Genomic DNA, 19,363 nt, shown 5'->3' on the forward strand with positions numbered 1-19,363 from the left:
GTGCCAAGACAAACCAAAAAGAGGCAAAAGTGGGCGGGGCGGACTACGAGCAATCGCGATGTCGTCACATCCGTTGGCCGTGGTAGGCATTTTAAGTTTTCATATTTGATAAACATTTTATTAAAATCCTATGATCGGCAAAAAAAGCAATGTCCATAAACAGAGCATTGCTTCTCTTGCGCTGTAACAGATCTATCATTTTATAAAACCAGGTTAGAGACCATTCACCAAAACATCGGTGCGAAAATTGCGGAAGTAAACAATAACAGCGTTCACTCGTATTGGCTTTGGATTATTATTTTTGAGTGAATCTGTAATATTGACAATTTGGGGAACTCCATTCATATCCTGTAGGGGGCACTGCTGACTTATTTTATGTCATACCAGTCGGGATTACCTACTGTGTTGAGGTCATCACTGTGTACACATGTTACAATGGGACCAATATAGCTATATGTGAGTTTGACTTCTGCTGTTTTGCCCAACAGTTTGAAAATCTAAATGATGGGTTTAGGCAAATATGATTCTCCGGAAGATTTATGTAGCAGAGTTTGGAACCTCTTAATGACAAAGGCTTAAAAGAATAGTCTGAAGCATACGCATACATTTTCTTCTTTGTTCTAAATGGTATTGCTTTATATGACGAGGTGCTTGTTAGGTGTTGATAAGCATTAATTCTCTGGGTTAGGGTTGAGGTTAGGATTAGGGTACTGCCTGGTATGGTAATAGATAATAGTATAATAAACAGCTTATTACTATCTTTATAAGTATATTATTCATGGCCTCCCTCTAAGCTAATGCGTATCATTACCATATTAATTAATAATCAGCACCACTTAATATAAAGCAGTAACATAATAATTATTTAACTAGTGAATAAAATCATAAAAACAGTGAAGATAAGTACTAAGTTGTTTCAAAAATGGTTAGTTTGCAAAGGTATAAAAGTTAGAAAACTTCGAAAAGTAATAAGTAACATGAAATAATGAGGTCCAATGTCCAGGTACACTGTGGGAGCTTGACGTTTGCCTATAATGGATCCATGTTGGAATCACAGACAAACACATTGCTTTGAAAATGGAGCAGATCTCGGAGTACTTATGTCGATACAAAGGCTTTACTTTTGCCACTGGATGGGCGACTCCAGAGTATCTGGATTCACTGCACAGTTTTCAGATTCGAGACAGCGATATCTTCCTGGTCACCTACCCCAAATCAGGTGAGTCATTTATCCCCGTCCCCTTCCCCCATAGAGCAGTTCAAAGGGTCCGTTTTTTTTTTAGAAGTGGAATTAACTCTGTTTTGTTGTTAAGCAGACTACAGACCACAGTGTGATGATGTCATAATGTCAGATGGAGGGCAGGGCCAATGCAGCTCTATGGGAGAAATGCAGTTTTTGCAAGTATGCTTGATGCTTCCCTCCACCCAGGCACTATCTGGACGCAGCAAATCCTCATCTCTATCTGTGAGCTGGCTGGAGGGTTAAATGAGTATCCCAACAACAAGGAGCAGATGCCGTGGCTGGAGTACACGGAGGGGCGGCCGGACTACGCACTGCGGCCCTCGCCAAGGCTTTTCGCGACCCACCTTCCTCCTGCCCTCATGCCTGCGGGGCTCAAGGACAAGAGAGCCAAGGTCAGACGTATACAGTATTTCAATTGTCCATGAAACTAAAGTGTAATTCATTTGTGAATCAGCGTTTCTTCTGACTTCCCAGATTGTTTATGTGATGCGGAATCCAAAGGACAACGTTGTGTCTTATTACCACTTCAGTAAAGTTTTCTTTTTGCTGGAGAGTCCTAACAGTTTTGAAGAGTTTCTGGAGAACTATTTATCAGGAAACGGTAAGAAACTTCACTTCATTTTTACATGTTTAGTCTTGTAAAGCTCATGCCTCAATTACTCGGGCCCTTATAAAAAAAGAAATCCTTTTTTCTATGTCCTTTATAGTGGGAGGTTCATCCTGGTTTGACCACATCAGAGCGTGGCATTCAGTCTGTGACCAGTACAACATCCTCTACCTGACGTATGAGGACATGATTCTGGTGAGGACTCTTTGAAAACTAAGACCTAAACTAGGATTCTTTATTTGTAACTATCACAGTTTTGTTTTGCAGGACCTGAGGGGAGCAGTGGTGAAAATCTGTGGTTTCTTAGGTAAAAATCTCAGTGATGCAGATATCGATAAAGTTGCAGAGAAATCAACATTTGGGACGATGAAAAAGGACTCCAAAGCCAACTATAAGTTTGCACCAAAAGAGAAGCTCAGTGGAGATTTCATGCGCAAAGGTAAAAACATGTAACCCTCGGCCTAGAAGCAAATTCATCAATAAGTAGCTCAGTGAGAGTGAGTGGGGTGGATGGTTGTCACTCAGTAACAAATAAATTAAACCTCTGTTTTTGTTGGCAGGTCGTATTGGAGACTGGAAGAACACCTTCACTGACGCTCAAAGCAAAAGAGTGGATCGAATTCTGGAGGAGAAACTTGGAGACATGAATTTGCAGTTTATCTGGGAATAAAAGAGCAGATCATCTAAGCATGTGATTAATAATCAGCACAAACAAGATAGAAACGGATTTATATGTGTAGCCTCCTTACTACTAGGGAAAAATGTCACTTCACTGTCAATCACTTTCTTTTCAAATCCTCCAAACTTACGTAAGGTACGGTACGGTAATTAGATGTCTGAAAAAATGATATGCATGTATTAGGGGGAGAAAAAAAAGGTTTATTTTTATGATGTCAGAATGTGTGTGAAACTGAAACTTGATGGCAAAGTTAGTCCCAAGAAAATACAGTTGAAGTTTCCACTTTTGACGTGAGGGAGTGTAGCCATCTTCTTCTATCCATGCAGTTACTTCCTCCATCAAATTGAAGGACAAATGTCCACTGCAGAGGACATTTTTTAACCACTTGACTATGCTAAAATAAGTCATATAATGCACTATTGTGTTAAGAGACATATAAAATATGTCATCAACATTTCAATCCAAAATTTACTCAACAAAAAGTTGTATGTACTTTTCTTCTTCCCATAAAATGTATTTGCAGTGATGGCCACAATTTTCCTTGATGAAAAAAAAAGAAAGTTAGCAAAGCCGCACCCCTTGCAGGGGCGTATCTGGAAAAAAATCACGGGGTGGCAACTGGGGTCAGGGATTATTTCTGGGGTGGCAACACATTTTACAGTGTTGAATGTTTATAGAGGGGGCATGCACGTTTTGCTTGATACCAGGGCAATTCTTCCGTTAGTAAAGATAGCAACATTGTCCATAATACAACTATGGGATTTCTTTCTTCTTTGTAAAAAAAGAAAGAAAGAAAGAGAAAGAAAGAAAGAAAATTAATCTTGGGAATCTGGACTGCAACTAGTTCTTGAAACAAAACAAAACAAAACATTTATAAAGTGCCAGGTTAATGACTACACTATAATTTAGACAATTCCAGACGAGGACAAAACCTGGCTGAGATCGTGGGGTGGCAGCTGCGGTGGTAAGACCTTTACTAGGGTTGGCACCCAGTGCCATCCCTCTAGATCTGCCCCTAAATGGTTTTGCTTTATATTAGGGGTTGCTTGTATAAATAAGAATTAGCAATTTTATGGGTTAGGGTTGAGTTTAGGATTAGGGTACTGATAAAAGATAATAACAAGCATATTAGTTATGGCCTCCGTCTTGAACAAGGAGCTAAAGCTTATTAATACCATATTAATAAATAATCCGCACCACTTAATAAGGTTAAGAGCAGGCTGCAGAAATATGACATTGATGTGACTTGCGTACCAGGTAGAGACATGCTGTTGGCTGACACGTTGAGCAGAGCATACTTATCTGACAGTATGCAGGGCGACACAGAGTCAGAACTAGAGGGCCCGATCTTGTGCATCAAAACGGAGACGATAGCGTGACATTTTGCGCTCAGTAGGAGCGCACTTTGTGATCTTGCCACTCCAGACTTGGCGCATTTAAGTGGGTGGAGACACACATTTTCCTCCAACCAGATCGACTCCGCGTCCAGGAGAGTGGTTGTGTGGGAGTGGGGGGTGAACATGTGCTTTTGTTTTGCTTCGCGTTCACGCTAAGCGCTGCCGATCTGCGCCACAGCGGACGCTGTAGCTCTTTTTCTCTCGAGACGTGAACATGGTTTAGCTCACGATGGGGTAAATAAAGTTTTTAGTTTGACCTGTGAGAGCCTAAGGCTTAAGAAAGAACGCAAGCCAGCGCAATGTAAATGAGGAAGTGAATGTCAGCCGTGTTTCCATCAGTGCAGTCACCTCCTCTTGTGACGCCCCCTCACAGGTGGCGGAGGCGAATGGCACATATAGCGCCGCCACTCGGAAAATAATTCGCCAAGAGCCAGCGCCGCCCCGTGCGCCGCCACAAGATCTGGCCCAGAGACTGTTAACATGCTAACCTACCTACCGATATCTGCAGAGAGACTGTCCGCAATCGGAGATGCGACAAAAGGGGACTCAAAGTTACAAAGAGTGATGGAGCTTATCAGAAAAGGTTGGCCTAAGCACAAAAGAGACTTTACTCTGGACATTCAACACTATTTTGCATTTCAGGACGAGCTGAGCTTCCAGGACGGCATTGTGTGCCGGGGAGAAAGAGCAGTTATCCCTGACACGCTCAGAGCCGACCTCACCTGCCGTATACACTCATCACACCTGGGAGTTCAAGGATGCCTCAGACGGGCACGTGAGAGTGTGCACTGGCAGGGCATGAGTGAACAGATAAAGACTTTTACATCCAAATGTGACATCTGCAGGTCAGTTGACCCCAAACAACAAAAAGAGACAGCCCCATGATGTTGCCTACAGACCTTGGTCCAAAGTAGGAAGTGATCTGTTTTCATGGCATAACAAGGACTACATGGTAACTGTGGACTATTATTCAAACTTCTGTGAAGTCGACTATCTACCAGACACCAAGAGAACCACAGTGATACACAAGCTGAAAGCACATTTCGCTCGTCAAGGAATACCGGATGTGCTGATTTCCGATAATGGACCGCAGTATTCGTCACAGGAGTTTAAGAAGTTCAGTCAAAAGTGGGAATTCGAGCACCGAACATCTTCACCGGGATATCCACAAAGCAACGGAAAAGCTGAGTCTGCAGTCAAGACAGCAAAACGGCTCATGCAGAAAGCTGCAGCTGCAGGACAAGACCCATACTTGGCTATACTGGATCATCGAAATACTCCAAGCCAAGGTCTGGACACTAGCCCAGCCCAGAGACTTTTGAGTAGGAGGACCCGGACCCTTCTGCCTACAAAGGAGTCACTGTTGGAGCCAGAAGTGACTAACAACAAACAAGGACTTATCGACAACAAACACAGACTTTGACGAAAGCACAGATTGTAACTGTTGCACTCTCCAACAGAACAGGCGTAAACTTGGATGGTTTGCAACTTTATTTAGTCCAGTTCGTTGTACATGTTGAGGCACGCTTGGACCAGCGTCACCATAGCGCACACACCAGGCATCACTCACTACTCCCCAGTGGGCGTGGGCAACTCACTTTTGTGAATGAGCCCCACTCCTGGACTCCACCCATTGCGGTACATGTGATCGTATAGTGAATAATTTACACTTTCTACCAATAATAAATAACAATGAAATTACATTTGTTTTACCAATAGATAAAATAGATGGGCTACACCCTTCCCCACTGAAAAGAGAAGTGCTCCCCATAGTCTCTTTTTTTTTTTCCATTTTCCCTTTTATACCCACGTGTAAAAGACTATACAAATTAGGCATTACATTTCAAGAGCAACAGGTTTGGCATTTCACATTGTTTACAATTTTAACTTGTTATAAAACGTCTTTTTATCAAAGTCCATTTTTTTATGGCAACAACACACGACTCGTCATTAAGTCCATATGCATCAGCGGGTGCATCGTCCAGGGAAGTATCGGTGGGCCCCCCAATCTTCCATCATGGGACAAGGAAAATACTTGCTTCACCCAAAAGCATGTTATCACATGACTATACCATTTCACTTTAGTTAACTTTAGATCAGATACGTTACAACTAATACTCTTTAGAATAGTATCAAATTTGTGTGCCACTTAAACCATTTACTCTACCCACTACATAACGTTTTAGGAGTCAAATAACCCATCTTTCACTATTTACAATAGCCTATAAGACTAATAATGCGAAAAAGGATACATAATGGGTCCGTCGTCGGTGTGGACCTCATCTGCACCGCTAGCACGAATGGGACAGGTCTGCAGCTCTCTCACTGTTGGTTCACCCAGCTGGTCATAGGTGTACAGACGACGAGGCTGTTTTGCTCTGACTGGCCTCCGTGGTGGAACTGCAGCTTCCCTCTGTTCCTCTTCCGACTCACTGGCGGAGGCTGGTGAACCCTCTTGATTTTCAGGCTCGCCTTCAGGACTCCCAGGAGCTACCACTTGAGGCTGCACCGCATTCTCTTCCCGTCTCTCCACTTGCATGGGCCTTCTGACAGGTGCTGTGGTGAGTGGATGCAGTGGCTTCCCAGCTGTCCAGAGGCCAAACTCCTCCTCACTGGAACTTCCTGTCTCCACTGGTCGCAGCTCTCGCCGACCTCTTTGGTGTCTTCCCCTGGTCTGAGGTGGGGGGTGGTTTAAACCGGACTGAGGAATGTCCCTGGGGGGCTCTTCTACCAGGTAAGGGCAGGGCAACAACAGGTTGCGGTGTAACACTCTTCTCCTCCCTGTACCTTGCAGTGGCTCCACTGTGTACACTGGACTGTCAGGGCCTCTCCTCTCTCTCACCACATAGATGGTTTCCTCCCAATAGCTCCGCAGCTTCCCTGGACCACCTCTGGGGGTTAGATTCCGTACCAGGACGTGGTCACCAGGTTGTAGCGTTGAGCTCCATGCACGTTGGTTGTAGCACTTCTGCCCTCTTCTGGCCGACTTCCACATGTTCTCCATGGCTATAGCATAGGCCTGCTGCATAGCTTCTCTCCATTTCTCTGCATAACCTACTAGAGACTGGCGCTCTTCTTCATGTTTTTTTCGAGGGATGAGCAGATCAACGGGTAGAGTAGGTTCACGGCCGAAGAGGAGGAAAAACGGAGAATACCCTGTCGCTTCATGGACTGTGGAGTTATAGGCATGGACGACTTTACCGAGATGTTCCTTCCAGCGTGACTTCTCAGTTTCTGCCAGGGTCCTCAGCATCCCGAGCAAAGTCCGGTTGAAGCGCTCTGCAGGGTTTGACTGTGGATGGTAGGGTGAAGTGCGGGAGTGTCGTACACCAGAATAGCTCTCTAGTTTGCGGAAGAGCTGATTTTCAAACTCCCGTCCCTGGTCATGATGGATTCTGGCAGGGAAGCCAAAACGCAGAATGAAATCATCAAATAGCTTTCTGGCCACCGTCTTCCCAGACTTATCCCTTGTGGCATATGCCTGTGCATATTTGGTGAAGTGATCCACCAATACAAGGATGTACTCCTCTCCTCCACTGCTCTTCTCCAGGTGCACAAAGTCAATAGAGATCAACTCAAACGGAGCTGATGTCTTAATACTCTGAATTGGCGTTCGAGTGACTCTATTTGGCTTCTTCCTCTTGAGGCAGCTGCAGACAGAAGTGACATAATGCTCAATTTCTTGTCTCATCTTGGGCCAGAAAAAGCGCTCACGTGCCAGAGCTATAACTCGTTCTGTTCCCAAGTGTCCCATATCTTCATGAAGGTGCTTGTAGATGAGAGCTTTCATGGGCTCTGGGACGACCAACTGTGTTCTACAGGATGTTTCCCTCCAGAGGATCCCATCTTCATCCGTCTGCAAGCGAGACCACTCTCTGAGGAGCCTCCGCACTGGTGCACTCTCTGTCACTCTTTCTTTGTACTTCAGGTGAGTATATTTTTGTTTCAGGAACAGGACTCTGGAGATGGCTGGATCTGCTCCTTGAGCTGCACTGATATCTTTGGCTGCTAAGGGCTGTACAGATGGAGCAATGCTGACCTCTTGTGGAAGAGCATCAATGTTACAGGTAACTGCTGAGATCCAATTGATTTCGCCTCTGCTTTCCTCCCGCATGCATATGCCAATGCCTTCAATATCCTCTTGATGGAACTCTTCAGTGCACTCCCTGATGATGTTGTGAATAGGCTTGTATCTTGACAGGAAATCGGCATCCCTATTAGCAGTCCCGGGCCGGTACTTGATGGTAAACCGGTAATCAGCCAACTCTGCTATCCACCGGTGTCCCGTCGCATTCAGCTTGGCAGATTTGGTGACATAGGTCAGTGGATTGTTGTCACTGTACACTGTAAAGTGAGGTGCATGGAAGAGATAGTCCCGAAAACGCTCAGTAATTGCCCATTTTAGAGCCAAAAACTCCAGTTTTCCAGAGTGGAGTTTGTAGTTCTTCTCAGTGGCGGAAAGGGTCCTGGAGCCATACCCAATAACTCTGAGGGCTCCCTCTTGCCTTTGATAGAGGACAGCACCCAGTCCCTCTTCTGAAGCATCCACGTGCAGAATGAAGGGCTTCTCTAGGTCGGGATAGGCCATCACTGGAGGGTTAGTCAGCTGATGTACCAACTTCTGCAGTGCCTCTTGGTGAATCACAGTCCATTGCACTGGGTGAGATGGAGCAAGCTGAGCTGACTGACGACTTGAGACCTTCTTCGGCGGGCTTTTCTCTGCAACTTTGGGCTTAGAGAGCAGGTCGTACAGGGGCTTTGCTGTCCTCGAGAAGTCTTGAATGTAGGACCTGTAGTAGGTGAGGAATCCCATCAACTTCCTCACTTCTCTGACAGTAGAGGGAGTCTCATGTTGGAGGGCTTGGACCGCTTCCATTTCCTTGGGATTCATCTTGTAGCCCTCAGCTGAGATGATCCGCCCCACATAACACACCTCCGGTTTGAAGAAATCACACTTTGTTGGTCTCAGTTTAATACCAGCTTGTTTTTGTCTTTGCAGCACTTGCCTCACATTTTGTACATGCTGATCAAAACTTTTGCTGAAGACCAGGACATCGTCAAGGTAAGGGACGCACACTTCATCTCTTAAATCCCCAAGACAGCTCTCCATGTAGCGCTGGAATGTAGCAGGAGCATTTGCAAGTCCAAATGGGATCCGTACCCATTCATACAGGCCCCAGGGTGTAATAAAGGCTGTAGATGGGCGACTCCTCTCACTCACAAAGCCCTGATGGTATGCCTTTCCTTGATCCAGGACCGTGAACCACGCGTTGCCTCCCAGATTCTCCAGAATTTCCTGAATACGAGGGATGGGGTGGCGATCGGGCAAAGTCTTTTGGTTCAACAGCCGGTAGTCCACACAAAGACGAAGGCTCCCATCTTTTTTCCTGACGCAGACAATAGGTGAGGAATATGAGGAGTAGGATTTCTGGATCCATCCCCTACTCAGCAGATCTTGGATGTGTGTTTTCACTTCCTGATAAAGATGACGTGGGATTGAATTGTAAGTCCTTTGCACTGGGGTATCATCTTTGAGCTGAATATTCATTTCCAGTCCTTTAATACATCCCGTATCCCACTCATCCTTAGCAAATACTTGACTCTCTTCCCTCAGCATTTGGCGTACCTTCTGTTGTTGTTCTGGAGAGAGATGGCTCAGGTCCACAGGAGGATCCCACAGCTCATTCAGCAGCACTTGAGTCGACTGCCCTTCTTCAAGTGTGGTGCTGCCCTCTTCTGGAGATAGTGATTGCTTATGCTCCAGGGGACACACACTATTAACACTATGCAGCCAACCAAGGGTGGTGCGACCACACAATGCAATGTCTCTGTCAGTATTATTCTCCACAGCCACAGTGACACGTGCACTGCCTTGGGGGATAACTATGAGCTGCTCTCTCACTTTTAATCCATTTGGCCATGGAAACTCGGGGTTTGGTTCCAGCACAGCATAGGATCCACCCCCATGGACCAGTCCACAAGACACGTTCTGGATACTGTTTTTGAGAATTGTCACCGGGCGTCGGCTGAGGCGAGCGATGTGGGGGCTGTCCTCAGGCTTATGCTGCTTCAACACAGACAGGACAGCATGAGCCGTTCTGCGGCCTACCTCTAGTGCTGAGGAAAGTCTCTGGGCCATGTGACCAACCGGATTGCAGTTCTCTGAATTGTCACTGGTCAGGGCGAGTTCCTCTATGACATTGAAGCCTATAATTGGACGCTCCAAGTCACTGCTGGCCACCAGGACAGGTACAAGCACGGACTGCTCACTCATCCCTGGGACAGCCTCGTGAGAGAGAGAGAACTCCACCTCCATCCATCCTTTGTAGGGAATCTCTGTTCCATTAGCTGCAGACAGGCTAAATTCCCCATCCTCTAGGAGCTCTGCTACAGGCCTCACCAGGACATCTGGTAAGTATTTATTTTTCCAGTCCACTCCAACAATCGACACCTGTGAGCCACTGTCCCATAATACAGTTGTATCCACATTATTGAGGAAGGCTCGAACCAGGCATCTTCGCCCCACTAGTTTAGCTGTCTGTCTTTGCTTACTAGAGAGAGGTGTTGTCTGGCTGAACTGGGCGTCGGTCTTACCAAGATGTACCTTAGTCTCAATCTTATTTGACGAGGCTGAGACATTGGTGCCCTTGCGACAGCCAATGGCCCAGTGGTCAGCACTCCCACATTTATAACAGTGGTCACACTTGCCGTGGGGGTTGGTGTCCTGGCAGCGTTGACACCTCCCGGTCGTATGCGGTCGCTGTTGTGGCCTGAACCTCTTGTTGAAATGTCTGCTAGGTCCCTCAAGGCGTGGTGGTCCCGGAGCTGGAGCTTGATGGAGGGTAGAGAGCTGGTTTGTGAGGTGTTGTATAGCCTCACAGATGGCTTTATTGCCATGGTCCACTTTATCCAGGAGCGTCTCACGTTTGGGTGGTTCGCTGGGCTTGGCGGCATCGGTGGTGGACATCAGGGTGTTGCTCTCTCTGCTGTAAGTATAATCCTCCCCCACTGCTGCTACTCTTGCCCCTCGTGATTTTGACATGGAGGCAAACTTGTTTTTCCTTTCCACTTCTAGAGTATATGCATCAGTGACTTTCTCCAGGAGAACCTCATCCGCCACCTTTGGGTCACGTAAGTATGGCTTTAAATCAGCCCGGACAGTGTCATCAATCAAACCAGTAAGCACTGTCTGAAGAAACTGGTTTTGGATCAGTTCAGAGCTATACTTTAATCCAAACTCAGCCCTTTCAGATGCAAACAAAATTTGCTGTCTCAAGTCCATAGCTCTCATTACAAACTGTATGGGTGTCTCCCTTGAGTCTTGTGCTGCTCTAGTGAGACAGTAGTACAGTTCTGTTGCATCCTTTTCAATAAAATGGGTTCTCAAAATTTGCCTCAATGCCTGAAGAGAAAGGTCCAGTCTGCTCTCAAGGTAACTTTTTAATTTTATTCCCGGAACAATAGCTTGGATTACAGCCTCCACAATATCAGCTTCACTGTATCCTTTCTTCAGGGCTTTTTCAATCTGTCTCTCTAAGCTTGTATATCCAAGTTTGTCTTTTTGCTGTGGTTCACCAATTTGTCCAACAATTTTAAAGTCTTTTCGATATAACTGATGAACAAATGCAGGACTGGCATTATAGACAGGAATATTAGCAGCAGACACGGGTGCGCTGGGCACATTTTCATTGCTGGGTGCAGTACCTGATCTTTCCAGCAGATGGAGGTCTGGTGTTATAGAACGCGTCAATTCATCAATGCGATCTCCGACCTTCAGCAACAGAGACATTCCTTCGTCCTCCAGCGAAATCACGTCTTCTCCTTCCAAATGTTGTAGGATAATCCGTCTCATTTTGCGAGGTAGGTTTTTGTCCTCTTCGCTTACAGGTAGCTCCAGCATTGTGCATAAATTAGACAGCTCCATAGCAGGTAAAGTCAATAGTTTCCCCTCGATCTGTTCCAGCGTACTTTCCCAGATGACAGACATTTTCCAAATGGCAATAGTCACGATTCACCGTTAATGCTTTTACCTTAGCTCGTTTGGTGAAAGAGTACAGTTTGTGAGTAGGTAGCCGTGCGCCGCCGTAGTGGGCTATCAGCTGTTGGCTTGTAGCTACAACTCCGATCAGCTGTTGGTCAAATAGCCGCTGTCCATTTGCGATCTCCAATCCGGGTCACGGCGCCAAGATTTATGTTGCACTCTCCAACAGAACAGGCGTAAACTTGGATGGTTTGCAACTTTATTTAGTCCAGTTCGTTGTACATGTTGAGGCACGCTTGGACCAGCGTCACCATAGCGCACACACCAGGCATCACTCACTACTCCCCAGTGGGCGTGGGCAACTCACTTTTGTGAATGAGCCCCACTCCTGGACTCCACCCATTGCGGTACATGTGATCGTATAGTGAATAATTTACACTTTCTACCAATAATAAATAACAATGAAATTACATTTGTTTTACCAATAGATAAAATAGATGGGCTACATAACCATTGAGAAAACTGGTGATGCCACGGTTACTAGGTCGGGTCGTCAGGTTAAAACACCTGCATATCTGAAAGACTATTGTAAGTGAAGGTTGTTTGATTACAGACTGCTGTTGTACTGTGATTTATTCTAAAAAAAAAAATTAAAAATTGAAACAAAAATAAAAGAATGAAGATGAAGTGTGAAGGACTTGGGAATTTATTGCTTGAAATAACAAAGAAAAAGAAAAGAAAAAATGCACCTAGGATGCTACCAGAGAGCCTTTTTTTTTAGCCTAGGCATACCAAGATGTTTTCTGAAGTGTTCTTGTTTACACATGCTGCACTGAGAAGATGCCCTAAAAAAGAAAATGTTTATTTTGGTTGGGTAAGCAAATTATAAAAAAAAAAAAAAAGAAGAGAAAAAAAGAAGAAGAAAGGATGTGTCAATAGCAATGTTATTGTTATTTTCCTAGGGGGACCACTTTGAGTGTGACACTGGGTTAAGAGCAAGTTGCATGTACATGTGTTCCAGCATGTCTACAAATAAAGTTGAACTTACAAACGATTACGTCCATTCTGTATGGTTTAAGACTGGGTAAACGGAACAGCATGAAACAGTAGGCTATCATATTTTTTGTATGTGTTTAGCCTAGCTTTGAAACACGCCTGCAGACAAAGTTGTCCTTGTGGGTGAGGCTCGAGTTGTTGAAGAAGTGAAAACGAAACTGAAAGCAGCAACACATTTCTTCATCTCATTGTTCAGGGAACAGTCTCATTCTGATACCACAGCTTTTCCGGGCAAGAGTTTTCTTCACAATCAACCATACAACGACCAAGACGACCTAACCTGATATACGATGGAAGAGGAAGGAAAACCACACGCAGAGGAGGAAGACGTAAACATCAGGTAAAGTTATGTTGGTAATTATCTTGTCCACTATGGATCAGTACCGCAGGCACGCTTTTCCCCAGTTGACTTTCTAGTATAATCTTCGAAACAAATAAAGGAAATGCAAAATACGATTCACCTATTAGTGAAAAACATATGCGACTTGTTGCCTTTGGTGCGCATTAGACGTGCACGCTCGTACTCCTGCAAGTATGCGCACTGGCGCTGACGCATTTTCAAAACGGGAAACAGGAATGCTCCACTGGCCGCTTCAGACAACTCCTCCCGCGGACACTGACCGCTCCTCACCCTGGCCTCTCCTCACTCACACCACCCGGACAGAACCGCTGCTTCGTCCTTCACAGAACCCGACCTGATGTAGCCTAGTGTGTGCAATTTGGAGTTTGGATGAATGAAAAGCCCCACAGTTTCTAAAGTTTTTAAAGGCACACCCAAATCTCGCTATTGGCAAATACAGCCGACACTTAAAGGAATAGGCCACCGTTTTTACATACTGAGATATGCTCTTACCTCACTTTAGACGTGTTAATATATCCCCGTCTGGTCTTTGTCCGTGCGCTCTGCCACGCAAACGGAGCACATACGCAGCCTCTCCCACATGTCATATAGCTCCAAAAAAGCTCACGATAGAAGCTACCAAGCTCTTCCACGTGTTCCCTATTTAAATAAAGTTATGTGAAGTGTTTTCATGCGAAGTATATTTACACAGAAATGTAGCATGTCGATTTTACAAGCAGATAAAAAGGGGAACTATATTGTGAGGCGTAATGATACGAGGAGTAAAACGTCCGCGCAGTAACTCCTAAAGGTTATTGACGGAAGTGAGCGGGGGAAGTCTTTAAGAGTTACTGCGCTTTAAGAGTTTATGTTCTAAACATGTGTTTTCAAAAGTTGTATTGATGGAATCTACAGAAAGATGCCTGTAGTGATTATTTGTCAACAAAGGCCCTGCACCTCTGTGTGAGAACCACTAACCACTAAGCCATTGTCCAACTGGGATTTAGGACAACTACTAGTCTATTTCCCCTACTTTTTAAAATGGCAAATGGGCCTATTCTCTCACTTCTGGCCCTGACCCACAGTTTGGGAACCGCTGATTTAAAACTAACTAAAACCTGCACCTGACGGTTATTTTTGTCTTACCACTGAGAATTAGCCTGAGAGTAACCCAACTTGTTGTAGACTGTGCACATTCAGAGAACTAGAGTTACTGTAAGTTACTGTGCTCGTAAGAATGTGGATTCAACTCCTCTTTGAGACAAAAAGGCCACGGAATATAGATAGAAGAATATATTGCAAAAAGAAAACATACTTAAGAAACGAAAAATAATGTAAACAATTACTACAAAATACACAATTCAAAATGTGTAACTAATAAACAAGAAGTGAACTTAATTTTAAATGTAAACCATAAAACTGACAAATAGGTCCTACACTCCGGCCCCTAATTGTGCATTCAATCACAATTACTAGCTCCATAAACAAAAGGAGCTATTCTAACGTCCATGTCAGTCATATTCTATGTGAGATGCAGTATCCTTAGGTGATTTTTTTTTCCTTCTTTTTCTTCTTACTGCAAAAATATACAGTGATGACAGGATAGAGCAGTGGATGGTGAGACAGATAGAGTTTTACTCCATAGCAGCTTCCAGCAGCAGGCATAGCTTGGTCACAGGCCTGTCTAGTACACTGGTTTTAGTCTTCAGCTGCACCGAGCGGACCAGGCTACGAGCATCAGTGTTAATGGCCAAGACTCTCCCCATCTGCCAACGTCCTCTGGGGGCAGTGGCGTCTGCACGCAGCACTATGTCTCCAGGACAGATGTTTCTTCTCGGCCTTATCCACTTCTGTCTCTCCTGCATGATGGACAAGTATTCTTCGATCCATCTTTTCCAGAATATTTCAGCCATGTATTGTACCTGTCTCCACCTTTTCCTCAGGTATGAATCATGTTTTTTTTTAAAGTCCAGGTGGCATGACATGTTTGCCCTTTAATGTTAGAATGTAATTTGGCGTGAGGGCTTCAAAATCATCTGGGTCATTAGAGACTGGCGTGAGAGGTCTGTCGTTTAAAATGGCCTCAGCTTCACAAGGCACAGTTTGGAGGCACTCATCATCCACAATCTGCAGCTTGAGGACAGAGGTGAGAATATTCCTGACTGAACGAATCAGGCGCTCCCAGACGCCACCTTGATGTGAAGCTGAAGGGGTGTTAAAGTGCCAGGTAATGCCATCCCTGGCCATAGCGCCTTGAATTTTTTCCTGATTAAACGCAACAAGGCTTTCTTTGAGCTCTCTGTTGGCTCCCACAAAATTTGTGCCATTGTCTGATCTGATGGAGGAGACTGGGCCACGTCTGCACACAAATCTTCTAATTGCATTGATGCAAGAATCAGCATCCAGTGTCTACGCCACTTCCATATGGACTGCACGGCTGGTCACACAAGTGAAAATGACACCATATCTTTTCAACTTCAACATTAAACGGGTCACAATAGTCTACTCCAACGTCTGTGAATGGAGCATTATCTGGTCTCACTCTCTCCATTTGTTCAATTAACTTTCCTCTGTTTCTTCGACAGGTGACACATTCAGATAGAATTCTTCTGGCAGCAGAGTTTGCATTAATTATCCAGTATTTTTTGCCTCAACCTGGACACCATGTGGTTTCTTCCTGCATGGCCAAGTTGATGATGAATATGGCGTAGAATTAATGTAGCCACATGCAGGTCTTTACACAGGATGACAGGACGGCTACCAACTCTGAGTACTCCACGGATCCAACTTATAGAGCTTGCTCTCCTTTGAGATGTTCTTTGTGGCTCTGAGTAAAGAAATCTCAGATTCAAACCTGTGACGTTGCTCAAACTGAATTATGCACTGGTCCGCTTTAGCCAAATCTTCAGTTGTCAGATATTGTTTCTTTTGTGTCATTTTGAAGTGTTTCATTTTCTGTGCCACATTTTGCTCTTTGGTGTTGTCCCTTTCTTCTATCAGATGTACACTACGTCCCAAATTATTATGCAAATAACATTTTTCTAAGATTTTCTAAATTGTCAACTCAAATGAGAGTCAGTATAATTTTCTCATAAAAGTCTTTAACTGGTAGAGGATCATTTAAATGTGATAACAGTATTTTTTTCAAAAATAAATATAATAAAAATTATTATGCAACTCATCGTTTCAATACATTTTAAAGCTTGTAATTAATTGAAAATTGTCATTTGTTGAATTTGTAGCATTATGAGGTCATATTTACTGAAATCAAAAGCTATTTCAATAAAAAAAAAATCTTAACAGGTCAAATTATAATTTACCATAGGAGCCTTTGTGTGATAGCAGCTTCAAAATTCTTAAACTAATTAACTTAACTTGTGAGTTTTTGGAGAGTTTCTGCTTGGGTTTATTTGCAGGATGTTAGAATAGCCTTTTTGTTGAGACTGCAAAGGTTCTCAGTAGGGTTGAGGTCAGGGGAGGAGGGGGTCCACATCATGAGTTTCTCTCCTTTTATGCCCATAGCAGCCAGTGATGCAGAGGTATTCTTTACAGCAGGACATGGTGCGTTTTCATGCATGAAGATGATTTTGTTCGGGAAAGCACAGCTCTTCTTTTTGTACCATAGAAGACAGTGGTCAGTCAGAAACTCCACATATTTTTCAAAGGTCATTTTCACACCTTCAGGGAGCCTAAAAGGGCCTAAAGGGACCGACCAGCTCTCACCATGATTCTGGCCCAAAACATGACTCCGCCACCTCTTTACTGACATCACAGCCTTGTTGGGACATTGTGGCCGTTCACCAACTATCCACTACTCCATTGATTTGACCATCCAGGGCTACACAGCACTCATCAGTGAACAAGACTTTTTGAAAATGAGTCCTCATGTATTTCTGAGCCACTGCAGCCGTTTCTGTTCATCAGCTTCAATGAACAGTTTAGGGGAGGCCCGGAGAGAAGGTTTATGCACAACTGTAGCCTCTGGAGGGTCCTACACTTTGATGTTCGGGAGACTCTAGAGGCACCAGCAGCTTCAAATACAGGTATGCTGCTTTGTAGCATCTGTTCTCTTAATCTGATGTGTTTGTCCGGCAGAAACCGTCCATATTGTACCTTTATCTGCACAAACCCAAGTGTGCACTGAATCATCCACAGATCTCTTATCCGTATGATGATTATGCTTAATCTTTCATGAAATATCAAATGTTTTCATACCTAGACCAAGGCATTCAACTATTTCACGCTTTTCATCAGCAGAAAGACCCTTTTTCTTTCCCTTATTGCTTGAAAATGATGATCTGCTTAATAAAGTTGAACATCCTTTTTCAGTAGTTTTTCCCTTAACAGGGCTCAACCTGAAAACTAATCATCCCAGGTCTTTGAGATTAATGTCAGTGATTCATAGAGCCCCAAGACACGATATCATCCATGAGTTTCTTTTTTTTTTTTTTTTTTTTTTACGTTTTTGACACAAAAATACAATTTGCATAATAATTTGGAACACAGTGTAGCTCCAAAACAAGTCAAGATAGAAGCTACCAAGCTCTTCCACGTTTTCCCTGTTTAAATATGTTTATGTGAAGTGTGTTACAGTGAAGTGTTACACTACAAAATATGATTACACAAAATTAAACAATGTGGATATTCTAAACGGATAAAAGGGGGAACTATATTGCAAGGTGTAATAATACTAGGAGTAGTTTGGCATCCGCACAGTAAAGTGAAGATATTACTGCGCGGATTCCACTAACAATTCACGTAACCATATTTAAATAGGGAAAACGTGGAAGAGCTTGGTAGCTTCTATATTGACCTGTTTTAGAGCTATAGAGGAGAGGGGGAGAGGCTAAATGCTAACGCCGTCTGTGCTGTGTTTACGTGATTGAAGGCACACGTGAAGATCAGACAGGTGCAAATGAACTTTTCAAAGATAAGGTAAGAACATATCTCAGTATGAAAAAACGGTGGCCTATTCCTTCAAGATGAGCTAAAAGCAAAATTCAAGCACAACCAAATGATGACCAACAGTTAATGATTACTTTTTTACTGCATCTGGTCAGGCAACAGTAGTTAGTAGGGTGGACACTGCCATTGTGTAATTGAGGAAGACACTTCATTCGCCCTCTCTCCAGTTTCTGATATTGACTTCTTGTTTTATGTCTGTTGAGCAGGACAGAGCTGGAGGAGGTGTTGTCCAGCTACGCCATGGACACTTTCTCTGACATAACAACGATGAAGGATTTCCTGGATGGACTCTCCGAATGGATGCTGATGAGAGAGACGGAGCTCAACGTCCTGCTCGACATAAAAGAAAGAGCTGCCAGTATCGAGCTGAGCGTGAGCCACGTGACCCAGTTTCAGGTAAAGATGGGACTGCCTTTTATAAATATACTGTGTGTATTTGGGAATGAGTTTTAGAATGTCAAACAGGGGCCTAACCCAGAGCGCAGTTTGGTATGTTTTAAACGACTCCAATCCTTAAAAAAAAAATCACATAAACACAAACAGCAATAGTTTCCTTCACCTTTTTCATGCTAGTGCAGGGGTGTCCAAACTTTTTTCACCGAGGGCCGTATACTGACATGTATAAGGCATGGAGGGCCACAGATCAGTGGTCAATGCATTCAAACGATCAACTGCATGTGTTTAAGAGAAGTTTAAACCGTTCCACACACTTTTATTTAGGCTTAGAAGCATAATGCCAGCTCAGTCCCACAATAAATGTTCATTTTTGAGGTTTTAATTGCGTGGAATTATTAAAATTGGAGTAAAATGACCTTCTCTGGCAATGTGTGGCAATAAAACAAGAAGGCTGAGGGCCACCCAAAATCGGTATGCGGGCTGCATTTGGCCTTCGGGCCGCACTTTGGACACCCCTGTGCTAGTGAAAATGTTGGTGCTCTTTATATTTCACACTTTTTAGCCAAAGTAGGGATTGAGTGGAACTTGATTAACTTAACCATTCTGTAGGTTTATAATGTTTTATTGAAATGTCAGTAATGTCTACCAAAAATATAAATAATAATATTAATATGTAATATATGTATATGTTTTACTTCA

General features: G+C 43.9%; 2 protein-coding genes across 2 annotated transcripts in view; both read left to right on the forward strand.

The window, feature by feature from the left end:
• Positions 1 to 1,077: 1,077 nt before the first annotated feature.
• LOC306968981 (amine sulfotransferase-like) lies at positions 1,078 to 2,520 on the forward strand (the record flags this gene model as incomplete). Its single annotated transcript, XM_079564585.1, has 6 exons — positions 1,078 to 1,219; positions 1,430 to 1,635; positions 1,718 to 1,844; positions 1,951 to 2,045; positions 2,118 to 2,289; positions 2,411 to 2,520. 6 exons carry the CDS (start codon positions 1,078 to 1,080, stop codon positions 2,518 to 2,520), a joined length of 852 nt encoding a protein of 283 aa, XP_079420711.1.
• Positions 2,521 to 13,253: 10,733 nt separating this feature from the next.
• The window catches only part of LOC306969197 (uncharacterized protein), a gene marked incomplete at its 5' end in the record, with an annotated part of 105,565 nt that continues 99,455 nt past the window's right edge, over positions 13,254 to 19,363 (forward strand). Inside the window, 2 exons of the mRNA XM_079564797.1 lie at positions 13,254 to 13,303; positions 18,475 to 18,664. Coding sequence (XP_079420923.1) covers positions 13,254 to 13,303; positions 18,475 to 18,664 — 240 coding nt within the window. The remainder of the gene's footprint in view (positions 13,304 to 18,474; positions 18,665 to 19,363) is intronic.

The sequence above is a fragment of the Gobius niger genome, assembly GCF_951799975.1.
Source record: "Gobius niger genome assembly, chromosome: 10".
NCBI classification, from domain to species: Eukaryota; Metazoa; Chordata; class Actinopteri; order Gobiiformes; family Gobiidae; genus Gobius; species Gobius niger.